Here is a 22,949-nt window from a genome sequence, read left to right on the forward strand (position 1 = left end):
TCTTGCAGAGGGGAATTAGCAGACAAAAACAACACACAGGGATAAAATTTGGGCTCTAAACAATCAACAATGCAACAAGTTGAGGAACATAAAGTGTCAGCTGTAGAATGCAGGGTCAACCTTTTCTTTTATTGAATTTGTCTGCATTGACAATAACTGCAAACAGTTTTGTTCGACTGGTGCAATGACAAGAGGTAGAGGTGGTATGAGATTCTTACAGTATGATAAGTTTGATTAAAATGTGACAGTTTCAGCAAATCACAGTATTTACACAAAGATTTAAAACAAAAATGCATAAAATAAACCAATTTCTTTCATTTAAAGCTGACGAGCAACAACTATTCCTACTATTGCTAAAGTAACAGAATATATTGACCTATGATTCCTTCTGGAATCATAAGTCATTCTTTTATAGCCATCAATCAGCTTCTGGTATAATCCTGATTACAAAGTTGATGCTCAGTTCTTTATAATATTGTCAACAAATTTTTAGGAGGTTTGACTTCTAGGCCGACCTTATTGTAATCTGGCTTAATTAATTTGAAAACCAGTTTTGGATGTTTTGCTTTGGCCCATTGGGGCACACAGTTCTATTTAGGCTTTTGCCTTTTAGTTCCTCTTCATTCTTTATTACCTAATGCAGTTTGTGAAATTCCTCTGAAACAGCCCCATGTCAGCGAATGCTGTCATTGCATTTTAGGCATGTTTATTTTCTTTATTTGAAAAAAAATATTTAAATATATGTTTATTTGCTTGTTTTAAGGTATTTTTAATATTGTGCTAAATAGGCTTAAGTGGTTAAATGTAAAATCAGCAGAATGTCAATTTTTAAAATTTGATTAATTGATTAACAGGTGATAGAATAATCAGTTACTAAAATGATCATTAGTTGCAGTGCTATTCTGTACAAATTTCCTTTTACAATGACACTGTGGACAAATCTAATATTTTCCCATCAATACCAATCAATCAATAATAATAATTTCTAAAAGTTAGCTCAGTTGTTTGTTAAATCCTCAAATAAATCAGTAAAAGTCTGAAATTATAATGTAATTCAACTCATGTCTGCCTGCAGCTTTAGCTGCCAGCCTAAAAACATTTATGTGGTAATAAAAAATATTTCATCAGGATTAGAACTGCTAATAAATTATTTACCTATATAAAACCTTATACATCACGTTGATTTTTTTTTTTTTAAATCCAATGCTGTGCTGCCTTCTGAGTACCTGTAAGTAACTGTTATCAGTTCATACCTGAGTTTATTTCAGGATCACACCAACTTTCCAAAAGCATTAATCTCTGACCGTGTTTCGTCTCCTCCTGCCCTCAGTCCGGGTTGGCGCCTGTGGCGGGAATTACACGTCCCCCGCTGGCGTGATCTACTCCCCCGACTTCCCTGACAAATACGCGGCCAGCCGCGTTTGCTACTGGACCATCCAGGTCCCTGGATCCTACGCCATCCTCCTCAACTTCACCTTCTTTGACATCTCCGACCAGACCGACATGGTGGAGCTTCTGGATGGCTACACCAGGGAGGTGGTTGCCCGTTTCGACTGGCGCAGCCCGCCGAGGGGGCTGGTGAACATCACAGGAGACTTTGTTATTCTGTACTTCTTCTCAGATCGCACCAATCAGGCTCATGGCTTTGCTCTTTTGTACCAAGGTAAGATTAATGAACAACCATTACTACTGCATCCTGTAAACCCACTACACAGTGTGTGCTGACTTGATAGTATTTTGTTCAGCAGTTTTAGTTAAGTTATCTCCTGTTAGGTCTGATGCTCATGAGGTACAACTATCAGTCATTTACCTTACAAATCTGCCTTTTATGAAAGACCAGCTGAAAGAAAAACATTGCTAAGGTAAAGCCATATTAGTTTACTTTGAAGTATACCACAAACACATAATGTCTAAAGTCAAACATATTGAATCTTTGTGATTTGGTTAAATTTAAAACTGCAGTTTTGGTTTGTAATTTAAAACTGCAGTTTTGGTTTGAGGCCAGTCACAAAATTGTCATATGTTCTGTGGCAGGAAGATGGGTTATAAGTCAATTTAAAAATCACAGATTCCATCCAGAAAGAAAAGTATGTGTGTGTATCTGAATGTGAAGAGTGGCTTCATGGAACTGGTTAAATGTTGAATTGAAACAATGTAAAGACATAACTCAGTTTAAAATAAGATATGTTAAATCGTGAAATATATTAAATGAAGCTAACTACTTTCTCAAAAAGGATGTTGGAGGTTTTATGTTTGATTGAAACAAATGGTTTGAGTTATGTTATCCAGCTGTAAAAAAAGAAGTTCTGTTTTTTTATTATTGACCATTTTATGTTATATGTAAATATATTTCAAATTTCCTGTTTTGTAAATGAATAATGTGCAAAAAGTAACACATATACAAGAAAGTTGGCAGGATCAAATAAGTTTATACTTCTACCTAACTCCTTTTCAAGTAAATAGTTGTTTAAATATATATCATGCTTTATGAATTGTGATTAACTAAACTAAACTAAATTAAATTAAACCAAACTAAATCATATTGGCAATCATCATAGTATGGGGACATGTTTTTTCTCAGTAGGTACAGAGAAACAAAATAATGGTTTTAGAATGGCCCAGTCAAAGTTTGGCTCTAAATACAACTGAGAATCTGTGGAAAGATTTGAAAGTTCCAGTTCACACAAGCTGCCCATCCAACCTGACTGTGTTTAAACTCTTCTACACAGTATTGGCTCATAGGAATAAGAACGCACTCCACAGTTTTCAGATCTTGCATGTAAAAATGTTGAAACCATGTTTTTTTTTTCTTCCATTTTGAAGTTTTGAACCACCTCATGCTGGTCTATGACATAAAATTGCAATAAATACATTGGCATTCATTGTTGTAACATGACACAAGGTGAAAAAGTTCAAGTTCTGCGAAACCTTTCGCAAGGCGCTGTAGATCTCTTTTCGCAGCTGCAGATGATCCTGCGTATCTGGATAAATTTGTTTTTCCAAGGAACTTGCTCCATTGTCAGCAGGCTGCTTGGCTTTTCCAGAGTTTGCTCCCTGCTGAACCTCAAAGCAAATATGTTGGACAACTATGTACATAGTACTGTCAGTGCACCTTCTTATAATCCAATTTTACTGTGAAGCACAGCTGGGAAAACTGCAGTGAATTTAAAGCCACATGTTTGTTTTTTTTCCCAGACTACCCTGCTGTGTTTTACACAATTTTAATATTGTGTAAATTTTCCCCTAATTTCTAAAGGGACGCATAAATTGTAAGATGATATAACAAGGTATAGGTGACATTTAATCTTACAGGCTGACACAGAGCGATGCAGTCTGTTCCCGCTCCTCCTTCTCTGTCGCTATTTATATTCCTGTCATTTTTCTGTCTCGGTGGAATTACACTGAAACAATATCAGAAGGTCAGAATCTCCTGACCTCTTCACAGGCGTGGTCCTTGTTTTCTTTGAGGCGTCGTGTAGCCAAGAAATAGAGATGCAATGCAAGAAAAGGTCACCACGTAGAGTCACTGCTTCTGTTTTGAAAGGCTGAAAGCAAACTTTACATCGATACAGTAAGTGAACAGAACAAGGAGCCAAGCCGAGGGAGAAGAGAGATCGCAGAGTTTGATTATCGCCACTAAATCTGTTCTGTATCTCCATGGTGGCAGGCTGGGAGGCTGGGCTGTAATTTCAGGGTAAACACTCTCAGATGAGGATGGTGGTACATTTCAGCTGTGACTGGGTTTGAAGCATGCCATTTGGCCTGCAAATGGGAAACATGTGGGATGTTCCGGGAACATCACAGTCAGGTCGAGCGATTATGTGAAAAGTAGGAAAAATATCCCACGCTGCTTTCGAATCCAACCACCATTCATGGAGGATAGAAACAAGGCGGTATAGAGAAGTCTTTACTTATGGTTCCTGATCTTTATGAAGACTATTTGGTGAGCTGTGGACTTCATGAGAGTATCATCACATTCATCAATACATTATCAGTTTGAGGTACATTTATTTGAAATAGCATGGGTAAAGACATGTATGCATATTACATACAGAATAAACAGATTTTAATTTTAAACGTTTTCTACAAGAATAACTGCATCAAATTTAAAACAACATAACATTTGGTATTAAAAAGCAGAAACGTGCAAGTTCTCCTGAAACAAATCTAATTAAATTACAACTAATGATGAATAAATAAAGTGCAGGCTAAAAATGTAAAATTAAACTTCTCATTTTTATCTGACACTTTACTAAATCAGTATATGTACAGTTGCAGTCAAAAGTTTAAATACATTCAACCTACTTATTACCTAAATTTTAACCATTTATTTGAACAATTTCTTTTTTACAGGTTGTAATAATAATAATAATAATAATAATAATAATAATAATAGCTACTTAACCAATTCTTTATCCATTTTCAGAAGTTATTTGGCTTGTCCATGTGGGCAGCTGTCAATTTTAGGCAAATTTTGAAGACACTGATCAGCCTCACAACTATGAATTAGTGTTGAAAATCATGTTAGCACTAAATATTCACTCCTCCCTTTGCTGTATAATTTGACATCATCCTCCAAGTCATCAATTAATTTTGGGATTAGCTCATTCTCAAGAGGAGAATTTAACATTTAAACCTGCTGGTAGATGGTTTTAAAAAGCATATTAATTTTCACGTTTGTGTCTGTGCAGCTCTCAGAAGACAGGACACCAGGACCACAATTCCCAGAGGCTCGGATGAAAAAGAAAGCAAACACGCCTCCAGCACGTTGGGCCCTCAGCTGTCTAGCAGCGTCACCGAGGGATCCAACAGCACCGCCAACGGACGGACCTCGCACATCCTCTACGTGATCACGTCCAGCCCCGGCAAACCCGAGCACAACATGCCAGGTCAGTGGGCTGGACGCGGCGAGACCACCGGCCACAGCGCTAGTATGTTAACACCCCACCATACTCAAATCTAAGCATGAACTCTTCCCTCTGAAACTGTTCAGATTAACATTTTTTTCCACAGAATTGCTTCTACATGTTCAGACCAAGTGTGACTCTAACTGAAAGTGCTTTTTCTACCTGACAATCACTCAGAAGTGAAGTAACTTTGAATTTCCCCAATGTTCCCAACCAGACGTTTTGTCAAGGCAAAGCGCGGGCGTCCTGTGCTTTGCTGATTCCTGCAAACATTCCTCTCCCAGAGTCCCACATGCTTTGCCTCATCCAACTACCTTGTGTTTTCCTCAGCCAGAGGAGAACAGATGTGCGCTGATAATGTGTCACCATTTCTTGACAATTTGCTGGCTGAACACTGCAAACAGGTGTGCCAGCAGCGCTCAAATAGCTCTTCGCTTGCTAATCTTTCCAGTATGCTTGGGTTTGTTTTTGTAACTGTGACAGGATGTTTGATGTCTTGTTACTGAGTCGCTCCCTTTTTTCTGCAGTGTGGACCATCTACGCTCTGGCTGCTCTGCTCATACTGACGGTGGTGGCGATGGTGGCCAAGCTGCTGCTCCACGTCACGGTCAAGTAAGTATGACGAAATTAGAACCGAGAGCCACCAAGCGACAAATGTTAAACCCTTCATCTGTGATATTTCACTGCATTCCTGACATGACATTTGCCAATTTCAAACCTCAGAGTGTAAAAAGTTATATTTACGCAAAAAGTAGCATACAAAAGGTGAAGCATTCTGTGGAATCAAGCTTCAAAAGTAATTTCTCTTTACCATAATGCCTTTCTAAATATTAACATCCTACTAAGGGAAAACTGATGAAACACTCTTTGGCGTACAGTGGTTCTTTACTGAGCAGAAAATGTAACTATTTTAGATAAATTACAAACTGCAGGAGCTAAAAATCTGCTGCTAAATAAAAATGTAAATTGTACAGAAAAGAACAGGATATTTACTGTATATGAAATATGTTCAGTTACAGAATAAACACAGTTAAATTCATCACCTTGAGCAAATTTAAAAAGTGGTCTGACTCACTGTTTCATCTTTTGCTTCCTAAATCATAAAAGACGACTAATTGTATGAATCTATTTTAACAATGTGTTTGTTTGTCAAATTTTTTTGTTGTTGATTTTATTGACAAAAATGTGTAATCTATTATGGGCAGCAAAAACCAGTAGTTCTAATGCATGAAATATTTTTCATCATCCAGGGCAACATTCTGTTATGGTGCAGTACAAACACTAAAAAAAATTAATAAAGAGTTTGCGCGTCACAAGTTTTATATTGCATACGGCAACTCCAGTCAATGTGGACTTTCTTTGTGTCTGATTTCTGTGTTGCAAACAATGTGAACAGAATTAAACTAAAGACCCGACTAACAATGTCGATGTGTGAATCACCGATTCCTCATTTAAAGGCTTTAGGAATCTGGGCAGCATTTAATCGTCTCCAGCTCAAAATGTTCTGCTTTTACTGGTCAAATCTGAACTGCATAAAGAACAGAGGTTCTTTGAAATTCAGTTTTATTGCAGAGGATTAAAATAAATAAATAAATAAATAAATAAATAAATAAATAAATAAATAAATAAATGATTGAAACTGCCTCAATTATTTTGTAATTTGAAACATTTAAATTGGACAAAAACAAATGAGCAAAAAAAAAAAAACTGAATAAATTTGCAAGGTGATAAATACTTTTTCACACCAGGATCATTATATTTTTTCTATTAGCCCCTTGTTTCAATGAATTCCTTACTTTACATAATTTTAATTGTTAGTATTGTAGATTTTTGATATCAAAATTACCAAAGGTGGGCGATTAAAGATCCAGTCTGAAGGATGTAGTGCCATCTAGTGGCTTAAATTGGGAACTCCAGTTGACCAGCAGACAGCTGCAAATATTGGAGACAGATTTAACAAACTGTCAAAAATTTACATTAATAACAAGTACTAGAGTGTTTTCTGTACTTGCTCTAAGTTTAGTTTTCTTTTTTGCTTTTTGTTTCATCTCCCGCTTATTTTTTCCTCCAGGACACCAAACATCCCGACAGTCAGTGGCTCAGACAGCTGCAGCCAGAGCACAGTGTCCTCCGAGCCATGGATCATCCTGTACCGGCCCTCCACCATCTCCCTCTTCAAGAAGAAGCTAAAGAACCACCATGGGGACCTCAGCCCTCTAGTGGGCCACTAATGCTGCTGCTGCTGCTCTCCACCGTTATCACCATCCACAAATACTCTGCTCAAGGGCCGTCGGATGACATGGCTCTGAGACAGTGAAATCCAACGAGGCGCTTCACTAATAAGCAAACGACTGAGTGACTAATGGCAACTGACTCAGTGACTGCAGCTTAAATGGCCTTTTGGCCAAAACAAAAAAAAAGACAAGGCACTCTCATTCCTCTTGGCACCAAAGAAGGAGGGTCACACAGGGGCATAAGGGGCCACAGTGACAGAGAGGAGAGCTAAAAGACTGGATGGAAGAAGATCTAGAGGCTCTTCACACGTAAGAGGCCATTTTCATCCATCATAGCCGTCCTCAGCAATCAGCATACCTCTAAAATCCCTCCAGACTGCAGCTTCATCAGTGAAAACTCACACCCAAACACCTGCAGTCAAAGCTTAACAGTTTCACGTAAACTCCTAACTGCCTCATACAGAAGAACATTTGCTGTCAAAAGCCAGAGTTGTTTCCCTCCAAAGACTTGTATATGTTTGTCTTTTCTATTCTGTTTGCAAATGCTAATCTTGAGTTTCATTCTTTTTCTCCTTGATGTGTTTGTCATGATAACCTGGGTATATGAGGAGAGGAAATGAATAGTTCACTGAGATATCACAACACTTTAGGTGCTGATCAGAGTGAAGGAGAGCTCCCTCACCCACCTTTTGCTCCAACGTTTGGCCAGCAGACAGCTGCAAATCTGCAGCTGTCTGCTGCAGATTTGCAGCTCCAACGTTTTGCTCCCTCACCCACCTTTTGCTCCAACGTTTGGGTGGAGAGAAGAAGTCACAAGAAGGTTTGGGATTTGTTTTCTCCCTGACAAGCTGCCAGTTTGGGAGTCTTGGGAAGATCTGGGGGCTTGTTTTTCCCGCTTGGGCTGTGGGTGGGAGTCTTTCCGGTTTCATGGTGTTCAAGTGCCTTAAGGATCTCCTCTTCCCCTGCATCAGATTCCACACATCTGTTTCTGTCTTTATATCGACCGGGAACCCTCACAGACTTCAGAACTGATGCAGATATGAGGAGTGAGATTCCCAAGAAAGGATTTCTCTTTGGAAAAAATACCAGACATTGTGTGTGAGGGGAAGTAGATCCGCCGCCATCAGGAAAGCAACTCTTCATAAAAACGTATATTTTGTTTAATTTGTGTGCTCTTACTTGTAGTCTTGGACATTTACTGAACATATTGTTCGCATTAACTCTTTGTCTTTTGATTACAGGAGAAATGGGGTGAATATTGTTGTATATCCTATAATTCATTGTGGAAACAGAGATATTTATGACCACTCTTTGATTTTATTGTCTCAGCAAACCATTCGAGAGACCCATCTGCTTTTATTTTAAACGGTCTCATTTGGCAAGCTCAAAAGTGGAATGCTTAGGCAGCATTAAAGTGTCTTGAGAACGGTACACTCAGAAAGTGCTCAGCGGTGCCACCCGCAAGCCGACGTTACGTTTGCTGCTGTGACATATTAACCACTTCAGAAAGGTCAGAATCTACTATTGTGCCATCAGCAGTTGGTTTTTCTTGCGTAGGGTTATAACGCTTGAGGTGGTTTCTTCACTCAATGCACTTGGTTTTGCTCGTACTTACAAAACAAAACGGTACTTATCCTGGCTTGCATTTAGATTATGGTGAAAATGAACCAAAATGACCCTATCAACAACCTGAGCACTTGAAGCAATGAGCAGATTCCTGCAGGATCTGAATCAATTAAAAAAGAATAATGCATCGCTGTCTCCCAATTAGAAGTTTGTAAAAAAAAAAAAAAATTTTTAAAGTGACTCAATGCTGTCTTCTGCTCATCTGCTCAGCTGCAGTCATTGCATTGCAGACGCCCCTGGGTCTGCAGTGTTCAGAGCTGACCATGCGTGGAGAGGAGTGGGACGGGGAAATTAATGCGCTTTCAAATCAAGCACAAGCTAACCAAATGTGACAGTCGGTATCTAACAAGGGTATATTTGTTTGGCTAGCCTGGTGAATTATGCAAACTCCCGACTTCTGTCCCGTCCTCCAGTCGGTCGGAAAATTCCACGCTACGTCTCTTTCGGAGTACTCAAAAATGTCCGCATTTCCCCCCTTTCAGATTGTTGCGAATGTCCTGAAGAGCTCAGTGACATGAAAACAATAGCATAGGCCCTGTGGGAAGCTGTCACAAGGGGCCACAATGTTGTTTTCATGAAATTGTAAATAGCGAAATAAAGTGAAATGTTAATTTATACAGTAAATTATTGTTATTTTGTATGTGAATGGGATATAATCTATCTTTTGTATAAGTGAAGTATCTTTGTAGTTTTATTTAATGTGTCCTGGTTGTAAATAAACACTGTATGCATGTTTCTTAAGGCTGACTTGTGTCTGTTTCTTTTTCTGCTCCATCACGATGATAAAACAGGCCTCATATCATCACCAGATTCAGCATCAGTCACTGAGAAGCATATGGGCCACAAATATCAGATCAAGCAAATCCCATTCCCTCGCAATCCATTTAAAGTCTGTTCTGAAAAAAAAAAGCAAAACTGAACATCTTTTTTCCTTTATTGGATCAGGGCTTCATCGCTTGCAGGTTTGGGCATCTGCTCCACCTTCTTTAGTTTCTTTTCTTTTTTACTTTTTCATGAAGCCAGATACTTATCAGACATGTGCAATGATCACACACACCCATCACGCATGGAGGATTTGGAGAAGCATGTGTGACCTGTTGGTTTTCCTCTGGGGTGAGGTGAAGCATGCGTGTTTTGGATGGATCAGCAGGAGTCCAGCTTTATAATTTGAGGACCAAAGAAAGAAAAAACGAAAACACAGGAGGATGTGGGATAAGCTGGCACTCTGGAGATGATTTCTTAATTCATAAAATGTGTTCCTACATACAGTTTTTTTTAAAGTTTGCTAACTTTTCACTAGAGTTGAGTTTGTTTTTGAAGAACATGTTTCTGTTGGTGCTCTAACAGAAACACCAACAGCTAAATAAAGCTGCTCCAAGTCAGCTTTATTTAGATAGCAATAACTTCAGATCTGATCAGAACACTCTTATAAAACAGATTTTTAATCAGTGTTGACTTTCTTGGTTAAATAAAAAATTGACTGTAAATATTACAGTAAAACATATGTATCTTGCTATGTCACACAGTGAGGAGGATGAAATGGAGGTAAAACATCTCCTAAGCTCCCACATGGAAAACTGCATTTAAAAGGTCCATCTTTGAGTCAACAGGTCTCCATAGCAACCATTAGATGCTTCTCCTACATGCCAATCAGGAGAAAGTACTTGTTGGCATGATGAGTGTAACAATGTGGAGTTTATATCAAAAAGTTGATTTATTTCAGCAGCTAAATTCAAGTGAGACACAGCTAACAGCTCAGGCAAGCACATTTAAGATGAGAAATTTACCTTAGATAAACAACAGCAACAAAAATATTTTCCATACAGAGGTGCAGACTCAATTAAAGTGTCTTTAGTGCCATAACGAAGATTGTTATTTTGAAAAGGTGCTTTTAATCTGATGTACCTGTTTTGGGATTTAATCCGATGAGACTTTTCTGTTCAGTTAGTTTCCAAACTAGGAGCTTTGAGCTGGAAATGATGTCACATCCAAGATGAGTCAGAAAACTGTGTTTTTAAGGTTGCTGTTGTTTTTAAGTTTCCAGTAAGAGCCATAGAAGTTGATTATATATTTCTCTCCATTTTATGTCTTGATACACCAAAGGGACTTGATCACAAGGAGATATTTTACAATACCGCCAGAACTGCTAAAAGGGGATTTATACTGGCAATAATCACAACATTCTGTATTCACAGCGGGGGGGGGGGGAATTCTTGTTTTTCCAACTAGGTACTTGCGAAATCCAACGTCCGGGTACAAAGGCATCACACCAAAAGAATGAGTCAGTATCTGGTAAAGTAAATCATCATGTGCAAAACATTTGCAAAGGGACCTCATCACCACTTGTAGGTATAGTGGAGGATCTGTAATGCTGTGGGGCTGCTTCTCTTTTGAATTATACTCCCATTAGCTGAAAAAAACATTATCTGATCTAAAAGATATAGCTAAACCATCTCAGTTCACAGACCTACATCCTATAAGAAACTTGTATGGTGCCTCACAGTCCTGAGCATCTGCAGAAATGGCCATCTGTTGGAAAACAAAATCCTCTTACCCCCTCTAATGGTGGCAGAATGAAAGAGCTATCTTTGTAACTCAGCTCTACAATAAAACAGTTGTTTTCATTTGTTTCTAAAGCAGTCAGAGCCTATCTTGACTGCAGTCTTTGATTTAGAAATTTTAAGCGGAGCTTTCTCATCACTTCTTTGTGTCTCCTGTAAAAAGCCAGAGCCTGCAGCTCCCCTGTGGTCAGCCTTCCCAAAGCTGGGGAAAAGACTTCGCTGTAAGCGGATCCCTCTGAATCCAAGACGACAAGTAATTTAGGGAACAATGAGACAAAAGGAGGCAGTGTCTGGTTACTGCAGGGATAGGAAAGTGAGAAGAAAGGGGGACAAAAGCTGCCCCTTTTTGCACTCAAGAGAACTGGAGTCAGGCAGATTTGCAGAAGTTCCTCTTCTCTGAGATATTAGTCAAATATGCTTTGGGGAAAAAAAAGAAAATACTGCTTATCTGACACAGGAAATTTGCAATGTTTGTCATTTGTGGTAAATATATTATAAAACATATATACTTGTTTGTAGTAAGCCAAGGTGGCATCTCTGTTGTTCTAACTGGAAGCTCTGCCCTCCTCTGTAGGAACTGAGTGTTCAGCCATCTCTGTATGTTACCACGATTGACTCAAGGTTTTGGTGAATCAAATTTAAACCACCTGATAAGGATTTAACATTTCACTGCAGTTCTACAGATGGCCAGTAGAGAGCAGCAGCAATCCATCTTCACCTGCGGCCTTTTCATCAGAGGAGGAAGAGCTAGGTTGCGCAACTTGGCAACATGGCGGCGTCCGTAAGGCTGTTGGTCCGTCGCCTGGCTCGCCTTTCCCACAAAAACATTACTTCTTCAGCTGCTACTGTTTCATGCCGCCCAGGCTGCTGTTTGGGCCCGTCTTCCTCTCGCTGCATTAGCGACACAGCAGAGGACAGAAGCACACACTTCGGGTTTGAAAAGGTGCCCGAGGCAGAAAAGGCGAAGAGAGGTAAGTCGGTGAAGACAGGACGACCGCTCACAGAAGTCCGTTAGAAATCCTGTTGTTTATAGCTTTTCACCCTTATTTCTTCTCTCGTGGTAAACCTTTAGGAAGAGTTCATTGGTGTTTTTTGAATCTTGAGGATTTGTTTGAAAATTCGGCTTATAATTTAGCATTATGATTGTACTTTAATTATCTTAACAATTTTAAACTTGCTCTCTGGTGCTCAGTCCTGTACCTGAACCAGGATTAACACACACAGGGACGGAATATCATATTAACTGCAAATATGTAATCTACCATCATATTTACTAAATACAAGATAACCAAGTTAAAATTGTTTATATTTACAGAGTACTTGCTATTAAACTCAGTTAAATTATCCCAGCACTCAATTGACTGACTGGTTATGCTTAATGAAAAGTACCTAAGCAAACAAAACACAGGGTATTATGATCATATTCATATGCAGAAGGCAAGACATTTATAGAATAACCGTCACAACAGAAAGGTCAGATGGCCTACCAACTTTATTTCATAAAGTACTTTAAAATGATAAGAGCTGAAACAAAAAGTAGCATGTAACTGCAAACTCTCCAACCCCCCTCCTAAAACAACAAATATGATGTAAGAATGATAAAAAATTTAAACATGTTTAATGAGCTTTCAATAGGAAATGTTTGACTGAACATTTCTGTGGTTTTAAAATAGCAACTTAAATTTAAGTTCTTGATTAAAGCTCATTCCTATGGAAAAAAAGAAATAGAATGTAATGCAAAAGGCAGATTATTAGTTCTTACATTTAGATGTTTTTTCTTTCTAACTTCTTTAGCCTTGGCTCTGACACTTTGCTCATTATGATTAGCTAGCATGGTAATATGGCAAAACTCTCCATAATCTGTATTTTTTTTTATTTAGTTGCTGAAGCTTTTACTGTAACAGTTTGTCCTTTTTGTTTTTAATTTCAGTCTACAAGGTGTTTGAGAATGTGGCGCAGAAATATGACGTCATGAATGATGCCATGAGCCTTGGCGTCCATCGGCTGTGGAAGGACATGCTGCTGCACGTCATGCACCCGCAGCCTGGTGCTCGGCTCCTCGATGTGGCCGGAGGAACAGGTAGACACAAGTTAGCTGAACATCCAGCTGAATCCTCCCCTGGCATCATATTTGCATCATGTACCTTTATCCACCCCCAGGCGATATTTCTTTTCGTTTCCTGGACTATATTTTGTATCAGCAAGAGAGACGGAAGCGCCGAGCAGCGGCTTCCAGCCAGACCCCATCATGGCAGGACATTTCTGACAAGTATCCCACTGAGGACAGACCCCAGGAGTCCAGGGCTGTCGTTTGTGACATCAACAAGGAGATGCTGAAAGTGGGCAAACAGAGAGCAGACAGCATGGGCATCACATCTGGTAGGCTTCAGACCAGTGCAGGTGTTGAATTGGTGTGATATCTGTAAAGGCAGATCAGAATTTAAATAAAAGGTAGCACTGTGAAAGACTCACTTCAGCTGATCAAAAGCTGCTGTTTGTTGATTGCCTCTGTGTACCAGGGCTGTCATGGGTGGTGGGAGATGCAGAGGAGCTGCCCTTTGATGATGACCAGTTTGATATTTACACCATCGCCTTTGGCATTCGAAACGTCACTCATATCGATCAGGTAACTGAGAAAATTATGAAAATCTAGAGAAATTGCACTCAGTAATTCTACTTTAAACACACAAGAGTACAGTCTATTAGTTAAAAACAGGTTTGTAGATTCATTTGACCTATTGTTCATGGCAAATTTTAAACCAAGTGAAAATTGAAAGATTAAAATTGACTTTTTTTTTTAGGGAAAATGTTATCAGATGTGATCTATATGCTGTGTTTTACAGCTGGTACTTAATACCTTTGTCATATTAAGTTTTGATTTGCTATGAAATAAAGCAGCTTCTAGTTTATGCCATATATATCTACCTTTTTTTGCAGGAACTATTTCTCAATTTCAATTCAGTTTCAATTTCCTATTTATTTTGCATCTCTAAACAATATGAAGAGACAGTTTGGGGGCAGTCACAAAGTGTCAGTGAGCAAAACTTGTATTCTACAAAAATTTGTATTCTTATTCTAGGGTATAATCGTCTTTTTTGAGCTATATTGAATAAATGCTACTCGTATGCACATTCTTAGAAAATCTGAATTTGCTTTTAGCATTTTCCACGTTTGAGGTGTGGAAAAAATCTAAATGCATAGAAAAATGTTTACAGATTATATTCCTCAATCCTCTATCAATTTTTTATTTGTTTTTATAAGATATTGATTGTAACTAACCAAATAGAAACTTTTAGTTTTAGCCAGCTTATTGATGGAATTATTTTTTTGAGTTCCTGACAAAGAACGCTTATATAAATGCACATTCATTTTATAAAACAGATTTTATAAAAAGCTAACAAATGTTATTTATCCTGATAAATAACTTGTTAATTTATTTATTATTGTTTGTAGACCCTTCAAGAGGCTCTGCGTGTCCTGAAGCCCGGTGGAAGATTCATGTGCTTAGAGTTCAGCAAAGTCACCAATCCTGTTCTTGCAAAGTAAGTCGCATTGTAAAATGTAACGCTGTGTATGATTGGATGGGGCTGGATGTTTGAACCATTTGAAGGATTTAGAGCTTAATTCCTTTTGAGCTGAAATGAAAACGTTTATCTTCTTTTCACTTTTCAGACTTTACGATGTGTACAGCTTCCAGGTGATCCCAGTTTTAGGAGAGGTGATCGCTGGAGACTGGAAGTCATATCAGTATTTGGTGGAGAGCATTCGCAAGTTCCCTGATCAGGTAAAAAAAATTGTCAATTTCTTTTAGATTTGTATTTCCTGTATGGTTATCTTGAGGTATTTAGGTGACTCTTATCAACATTTTTAAAAAGATTATCCTATATTTTACTAGTATTTGCTGCTCATACGTATTTTGTGAACTTGTAGTGTTGAGACCGATGAGTAAAGACTAAAACTATGACATAAAGAAAGGTAATATTTTTTATCTAAGGAGGATATTTGATCATTTATCTCAAGTTTGCATAATAATTAATTGACAAGATATCAAATAAGTAGAGAAAACTTAGATTATTTATTGATGTATTTTAAATGGGTTTTTTTTAAGCTTTGCAGTACGTTTTCCACTCTGTTAATAAAACTGAGGGAACAGATCACATGTACTGAATAATATATGCATTTGAAAGCATAAGTTTACATACACCGAATTGTTTCCTCACTGTTTCTTGTTTTAGGTCAGTTGGAATTGCCAAAATAATTTAGATTTGCTAAATACCACAATAATGAGAGAGAAAAAATTTCAAATTTATTGATTAACGTCTTAAAAATCAGAAGTTTACATACAGACTAATTCAATGAGGGGAAGACCAAATGATGATGTAATTGTTTTGGAAACTTTGGAGTTCATTAAGGCAGAACTCTGTGTAAACGTCTGGTTTGAAATATAATTCTATTTCTGTGTTGTGGCAACACTGAAGAGAACAAACCTCCAGGTTTGCTGTCATTTATTGAAATATAGTCTTGGATTTGGCTTTGACACATTGATTGTAGTTAATTTTAAGAGAGCAGGAAATGTTTCTGTTTTGTCTTTTCCTGAACGCTGGAAGCACCATCATGGCCACATTCCCACTAGTACATTTTAAAGTCAGAGTTTGTTCTCTGAAAGAAAAAATATGTTTGCAAATTAAGAAGAAACATCATGTTGGAAATGTTTACTTTTATAAGATCAGAAAAACTTGCTTCAAAGACTGCTGCTGAAGGAGTTCCAAAGTTAAGCTTAACCGCAATTCAACTCAGAAACTTTACAGCATGTCACTTTGTGGATTCTCCTTTTAATCCTTCTCTTTTGCAGGAGGAGTTCAAAGGAATGATTGAAGATACAGGTTTCTTCTGTGTGCAGTACTTCAACTTCACAGGTGGAGTAGTGGCTCTTCACTCAGGTTTCAAGCTGTGAGCTGCACTCTAAATGCCTCCCGTAGGAATACAAAAAAGAAAACTGTCAAAACTGATGTGTCACAGACTGATTTCAGACACGAAGCCTCAGAGGCTCTCAGCAGATTCTGCTGCATAATGACAGAAAGGCAGAGGTCAGTGGTTATTTATTTACATATGTGGAAAGCGGTTTTTGTGTTTGCACTTATGGTTGTTCAGATAACTCCACACTAAAGTTTGTTTTCACTGCCTCTGCTGTACAAAAATATTTTTGCAACAGTCTCATTTGAATAAATAAAACCTAAAGTAACTCATTTCAGTATTTGAATTTGTCATTCATATATAATAGTTTTCTTATTTTGCTCCAATTTAGACATTTATGAGATTCTCACTATTTCATAACCAAGTAAAAATATAATTGGAGTTTTTTTTATTAAATTTATAATTACACATGAGGTATGATTTAATTAATGTGAAAAGCCAAGATTCAGCTTCATAGAATTAGAAAAATGCATTTGACCAATAAAATGATTTCAGTAGCAAAAGATTTTACCTGAACAATCATAGGAAAAACTGTGTTGCTGACATCTTGCAAAATGGGGATAAACTACATAAACTGACAGCTATTTTTCTTTCAAAGAAAATTGAATAGTTGAGTGGAATTTAAAAGTATCAAAAGATTCAAATTTCAAGATTTGCCACACAGACATGGTCTGTCAGCAGATCAGGAGCATGCAGCTCTGAGGTCGTCACCATTTGTGCCATACATCCGGCAGAAACCTTCTCTGGTATCATTAAAATACCAGGGAAGGTATTTTAATGAACTTATAGTAAAAGTACAACAGAATAACTTTGTACCTTCTGTACAATCTGAATTAAAAACAGACTAAACACACAGTTGCTTGAATTAAACTGTATATTTTACAGATCTTTGTACACTTTAACAAAACTGTATAGTACTAAAGTTTTAAAATCAGTTTTTTTGGTCAGAGAAGATTTAATCGTCTTGTGTGCAATTACCATGTATATACAAAGTCTCATGTTAGTGATTTTTCTCTCATAAAGAAAACAAAAAGCAACCAAATAACTCAAACGCTCATACACTGAACATAAGACATGGCTTAAAGATAAATATATTAGCAAATAAATATTCAGAGAACATAGTTCCATTTATGAAATGTGTTTGCTATACAGGTACAGAATATACACAGATCGATTTCTAGCCTCTTTTTCTTTTTAAACATTTGTAATCGTATGACAGAAAATAATTATTCTTAGAAAATTAAAAAATATTAATTTTTTACACATTTTTTTATCTTAAGTGCTAGAAACAACAACAGAAAAATTAAATAGTGACTCAAGTACCCGAAAATGTTATATTTGCCGTAGGTACATATCTCTATTGCAAAGGCAAAGATTAGATTCTCACTTGATTACAGCACTGGGTTAACTTTTATAAATAGGGTTATTTCAGATTTTCCTCTGTGTAGAGAACGTGTATATTTCATAGAAACAGTATAAAAACAAAACAGTCTGCAGTACAAACAGAAAGGCATGAATGACAAGCATTGATATTGCATGAATGTATTATGCACGGCACGTTATGATTCAAACTGATACACTGTGGTATGTAGAACTGCATCATTTAACAAAAAGTCACAGTACAATAAGGAACCCTTATGAGATACAACTTTAGCTACTTTCCTTTGGCCTTAAGATACAAACTAGAATCTTTTACTGGTATAAGAGCACGCCTCATAGAGGAAACTGCTTAATTGACAGCAAAAATACATTTCTTTTGGGTTTCCAAAATACCTGACGCAAATTGAGTCTGAATTTTGACCTTACGCAGTGTTTAATGTTGCTGTTAATATCTCACTAGAATAAGGCTCTAATGTTGCTTATGTCATACAGATAGGCCACAACGTAAAGAAATGAAATGCATAAACACATTCTTTATAGTGACTATAATATAAACCAGTGTCAGCCTTGCATTCACATTTCTTTGCTCTTCTGTATTTCATCATGTGGGCCCACAACTAGAGACCCAGTTGTCTCTAGTTGTTTATTTGCTCTTCAAATAAACAAAAAACAAACAATCATGTCTTTCTGTTTTGGTATAGCTATGTCCATATAATCATTTAGCTTTATAGGCTGTCATTATTCATCTGCACAAATAGAGAAAATATACAAATGCAGACATGCTTCCATAAATAGTAGACAGTGGACCCCTGGTATTTGCAAGAGCTGAATTCCATGTATACTTGGGGGCCCCTCTAAAAATGCTTAATTGCAGAGTTTAATAGTTATGTACCATAATATGCAACAATACACTCAGTGGAAACAGTCCTGGCACTACCGCAGTAGCTAAAATCCACATTCTTCCTTATCTCTGCTCTTGGGGTTACAGCCAGTCAGCACTAAGAAAAGTGAAGGTATTTCATCTTCCCAATCCGTTTGAATAATTTTTTATTTGCCTTACAAAAAGAATCTCTGAATAAGCAGGGGTCCACTGTGCTCTCGTTCCTTCAGCTTGCACGTACAAAATTGTTTAAATATTAAGATTAAGATTTTATCTAAAATTAGGGCCTTTCTTGGTGGCGTACAACCTTTGAGTTGATGCCAATGAGCCTAATCAGCTTTGAGACATTAGGGGCCACAGGAATGAACATGATGCATTGCTTATCTTAGGGGGTGGGGGGAAAGATACCATTTCAGTAGAAATCCACACAATCTTAGATGATAACATTCAGCGCTCAAAGAGCAATTTTAGAGCAAGGCAACTAAAGGTTTTAAACGACTTGCTGACAGCGTACCACTATCCGACTTTTGACTCTTCTTTCCGGACTCGTGCTCATATTCCCAGATCTCCCTCATTTGTTGAAGTACTAGTTCCCTGTACGGTCAGGCTTGCAGAGAGCTGAGGGTGGAATAAAGCCCTCATCTCCTCAGCCTGACCCAGCTGTCCTGAGGGGAAGTACCTCTCCTTATGCTCATGGTGCTCCCCTGTCTGCAGCTCTGCCTCCATTGTTATGCTCACAGGTAAAAAGCTGCTCTGGGTCTCTGCCCCCAAACCCATTTCACAGTCTGTGTCCTCGGGAATTATGGGTATCCTGTGGTTGAGTTCGCAGCAGCCCTGTCCTAAGCAGGCATCCGAGTCCGAGTGTGCATACTGCACATTAACGGCGTAGTCCTCCGTGTAATGTCCCGCTGCGGCCCTGTGCACCTTCATCTCTTTGTAGAAGCAGCAGGGCAGCCCTTCATAGCTCACCTGCTCAGAAGGAGGATACAAGTGTTCGGGTGTGAAGTAGTTCTTAGGGGAGGAACTCTGAAAGTCTACACCCCGTTGACAATGTCCCGAGGCTACAGGCCCTGCTTGGTCCAAGTCCTGCCCTTTGCTTTCTGCATTGGGAGGAATCACCTCAAAACAGCAGCTACAGGCTGCAGCCCCAAGTTCTCCCGACTCCTCCTGAACCCCCGTCCCCCTGTCGGCTGCAGCGGCCTCTGGGGCCCCAGCTGAGGTAGTGCTCGTGTTAATGTTCTCCCTGGGTTCCAGTGACGAACGACTGCTGTAGTTGGGCTCCAAACTGCAGTTGGAGTGATGGTCCCCCGAGTTGTATCCCGATGCACCAGCCGGAAGCTGAAGGCAGTCATGTCCCAGTGGAGCAGGGATTGATGAGTCCTCAGTGGGGGCGGTGGTGCAACCCGAAGCACCCGGTTCCCCCGTGGAGCTCCTACAGGGACTCTTGCTCCTGTAGACATAAGGGTCGTAGTCGCTGCTCAGCGAGCTGCGGAAAGTGGAGCAGCTTCCGTAAACCCCCTGGTTGCTGACCTCGGTACAGTCCAACATGGAGTCGCTAGAGGAGCAGTGGCACTGGCCAGAGCTGCTGCTGCTGCTGTCACTACCCGGACAGTCGGCGAGGTAACCGCTGCACACAGAGCGGTGGCCATGGTAACAGCTCAGGCCAGAAGTGCTGCCACTATCCACTACCCGTGAAGAAGAAGGAGGCGCCATGTGTACCACTGTGGGGTACAGGAGTCCTTGCTGGAAGGCTCTGCTGTGGTGGCCCTTGTGGGCTCCTGCCCCTCCTCCCAGCTGCCCAGTCAAAGGCCCTTGCGCCCCCTCTGGCTGCTGAGGGAAAGACAAGCCCTGGAAGTAGTAGTGTTGATACATAGTTTCATACTGGGAAAAACAAGCTGCTCGGGAGAAGCTGCGACCGTGGAACTTGGGTCGTTTAAAAGCGGTATGATGCTGCTGTGCGGAGTAGGCGGGGGGTCCGCGGTGCTCCAACCTGCAGTGGTGGGGGTTGAGTGAATGTTCCAGATGGAGGGCGGGGTGGTAACTCCGGAGGAAAGCCGACGTCGACTGGGGTGGGTACAGACCTTGAGGGTCCGAGTGCTGGTCCACCGTGAGAACGGTGATAGGGTTGCCATGGGGGTCCATGCTGGTTCTAGTCGGGTATGCCGTCACCTGGCCGGCACGGTGGACCCTGCCAGGATAATGGACCGGCAGCACCACCCGCTGCCTGCCGTGGAGCGAGCTGCCAGGGTCCATGCATGCTGGTCCTGGGTTTCCCTTCTTTTGTTCTGCGTCATAGAAACAGAAAATAATAAATGGTTAAACTTTTGCTAAAAATGACTGAACCGTGACCTTGAACAGGTTCGAACAGGTCCATGGATTATAAAAAAAACATGCTCATTACATTTTCTCACAAAATTAAATTCTTAGATAATGATTTTTGTCTGCTCAATTCTGCCCATCTTAGGCTTTCAGAATGAGTTGTTGTAGGGCCTCCTGTCACTTTAAATCCAAATAAGCTGCTTCTGGCCACGCCCCCCTGAATGCAACTTTTACATTTGCACAGAAGAACAGCTGTAAATAGATGCGCAATTATCATACATCTTTAAAAAGCATAAGCTAAGCCTCCTGCACAACCAGCAAGAGTGCAGCAAGTGGTTCCTGGATGCTAAGGCAACAACAAAACACTTGTCTATTCCAGCAGCTGTTGTACAGCGCATAGAGTTGTAAAACCAGCTGACCAAACGTGCTTGAGCTCTGCTTGAGTTGCTAGGTAACGAGCAGTGCCTACTAATTTGTGATGTTACATTCCGCTAATTTTGTAGACACCAAAACAACAAAAGAACTACTTATTGCCAGAAAACGCCTGGGCGGTTTTTTTTAAGTGCTTGGGCTGTTTTTAGAAGCCTAAGCACTTGGGCTTCTTGAAGTAGAAAAAAGTTGGAAATTGCGTTCAAACATACCGATAATGTTGTGTCTACAGTGGGGACAGGTGTGATGCTGAAGCAGCCAGGGGTCAACGCATTTCTTATGAAACCTGTGAGCACAAGGGATCACCCGCAACTCCTGTAGAGGAAAAGAGGAGGAATTAATCAATTCAGTTTATTTAGGTAACACCAATTCACAAAAAAATGTCATCTTGAAGTACTTTCCAAAACAGAGGGGTTTTAATTCATTATATACAGAAGCATATGATCAATTAAATGAACTACAATGTATGTGTATAGCAATCTTTGAATTTAGTCCTAATTATAACATAAACCAGTCAATCTCTGATTAGGTTAGTTGAGTTCTTTGCAGCAATCCCTCCTGCTCAGCATCTGAGCAGTCATGAATAAAATCACCCAAAATATTATATTGTAAAGGCCAGCTTCATGAATGCATATTAAAAAAAATATCTACTGGATCACATGAGTGGTTCAAATCAAGTATTTGGTGTAAATATCTGTTAGATATTCATTTGGATGTGGGAATGCTTTATGTTGCCTCTGTCCACAAGGTGGCAGCAGAGCCACACAATTCCCAATTGCGGGTTTAATACAGATCATAACTCTGAAGAAAAAGATTCAACACATGCCTCAAACAAAACTCATAGTTATTTAGAACAAAAATAACATGTTTCTTCTGAACAAAACAAGAAGCTCACACTTGAGTATTAGTATAAATATAATTGGATTTAGTTGCCATATTGGCTAAAAGGAATTTGGAGACAAAAGCTGGAACAGTTAGATTGTTCTCCACCAAGAAATCTCTCGTTGCCTTTAAAACTCCGTGGCTTAATACATGACTCATCTTCAAGCTCTTTTCCATCAAAGCCTTTGTTGCTTAGTTCACTCCTCAAAAACTGCTTTGATGCCATTCAGCCTTTTATATCGCCACTTCCTTCTGTGCAATCCTGGCGCCGTGCTTTGTTGTGTTTTCTTCTCCTCACCAAAAAGACTCATAACCACAGAGAACACACACACTCGCAGACTCAGTGCCCCCTGGGGCAACAGGGTTTGTCCCTCCAGCATCCATGAATAAAGGATGAGCAATGCAGTTACAGTAAAAACCCTAAAGTCCAAGACTGGGATACATATTTTGACAGTGACTCCATGGAGATTTAAAGAAGGCCGTGCTTAGGGGCCTTATGGGACAGGAAGTGTAATCACAGTCTGGTGTACTCTGGGCACCCCTTATCTCTCCAGGTGCTGTGAAAGACTGAGCTAAATGTCTAAAAAGGCGGCGGAAAGAACGTCGGTAAAAAAAAAACCCTCAAGGCTGCGGTCCCCAAGCACATCAGGGGGACTTCCATTCTATTGTCCACTGCAATTTTGTTTCATGTCGGCATAATATGTCATGAACAGGAACAAACTCAGTGGCTCCATGAACACAAAGGTCAGCTTGCTTT

General features: G+C 39.4%; 3 protein-coding genes across 5 annotated transcripts in view; 2 read left to right on the forward strand and 1 right to left on the reverse strand.

Annotated features, from left to right (window-relative positions):
- The window catches only part of kremen1 (kringle containing transmembrane protein 1), a 77,225-nt gene extending 67,717 nt beyond the window's left edge, over positions 1-9,508 (forward strand). The window contains exons 6-9 of one of the 2 annotated variants that reach the window (XM_014470545.2): positions 1,331-1,663; positions 4,692-4,931; positions 5,435-5,519; positions 6,979-9,508. In XM_014470545.2, the coding sequence (XP_014326031.1) occupies positions 1,331-1,663; positions 4,692-4,931; positions 5,435-5,519; positions 6,979-7,138 (818 nt within the window). In that variant the 3' untranslated portion in view covers positions 7,139-9,508. The remainder of the gene's footprint in view (positions 1-1,330; positions 1,664-4,691; positions 4,932-5,434; positions 5,520-6,978) is intronic. The other variant, XM_023343834.1, reaches the window with a different exon arrangement.
- Positions 9,509-12,074: 2,566 nt separating this feature from the next.
- On the forward strand, positions 12,075-16,565 carry coq5 (coenzyme Q5, methyltransferase). Its single transcript, XM_005803862.3, has 7 exons — positions 12,075-12,299; positions 13,259-13,408; positions 13,489-13,707; positions 13,848-13,954; positions 14,782-14,870; positions 15,001-15,112; positions 16,181-16,565. The coding sequence occupies exons 1-7, from the start codon at positions 12,098-12,100 to the stop codon at positions 16,280-16,282; spliced, it is 981 nt and encodes a 326-aa protein (XP_005803919.1). The 5' UTR covers positions 12,075-12,097; the 3' UTR covers positions 16,283-16,565.
- Positions 16,566-17,162: 597 nt separating this feature from the next.
- znrf3 (zinc and ring finger 3) overlaps positions 17,163-22,949 on the reverse strand; it is a 77,989-nt gene continuing 72,202 nt past the window's right edge. For both annotated transcript variants that reach the window (XM_023343609.1, XM_014470539.2), the window contains exons 7-8: positions 21,523-21,625; positions 17,163-20,847 (exon numbers count right to left, since the gene is read on the reverse strand). In XM_023343609.1, coding sequence (XP_023199377.1) covers positions 19,115-20,847; positions 21,523-21,625 — 1,836 coding nt within the window. In that variant the 3' untranslated portion in view covers positions 17,163-19,114. The remainder of the gene's footprint in view (positions 20,848-21,522; positions 21,626-22,949) is intronic.

This window comes from Xiphophorus maculatus, chromosome 12 (assembly GCF_002775205.1).
Source record: "Xiphophorus maculatus strain JP 163 A chromosome 12, X_maculatus-5.0-male, whole genome shotgun sequence".
NCBI lineage: Eukaryota > Metazoa > Chordata > Actinopteri > Cyprinodontiformes > Poeciliidae > Xiphophorus > Xiphophorus maculatus.

What these genes read in the sequence shown, in the direction of transcription:
- coq5 (XM_005803862.3), top strand. Translation starts at nt 12,098, where the DNA reads ATGGCGGCGTCCGTAAGGCTGTTGGTCCGTCGCCTGGCTCGCCTTTCC. An exon ending in ACGTCACTCATATCGATCAG is followed by an intron (nt 13,955 to 14,781) that starts GTAACTGAGAAA and finishes TATTGTTTGTAG; the next exon opens with ACCCTTCAAGAGGCTCTGCG. An exon ending in ACCAATCCTGTTCTTGCAAA is followed by an intron (nt 14,871 to 15,000) that starts GTAAGTCGCATT and finishes TTCACTTTTCAG; the next exon opens with ACTTTACGATGTGTACAGCT.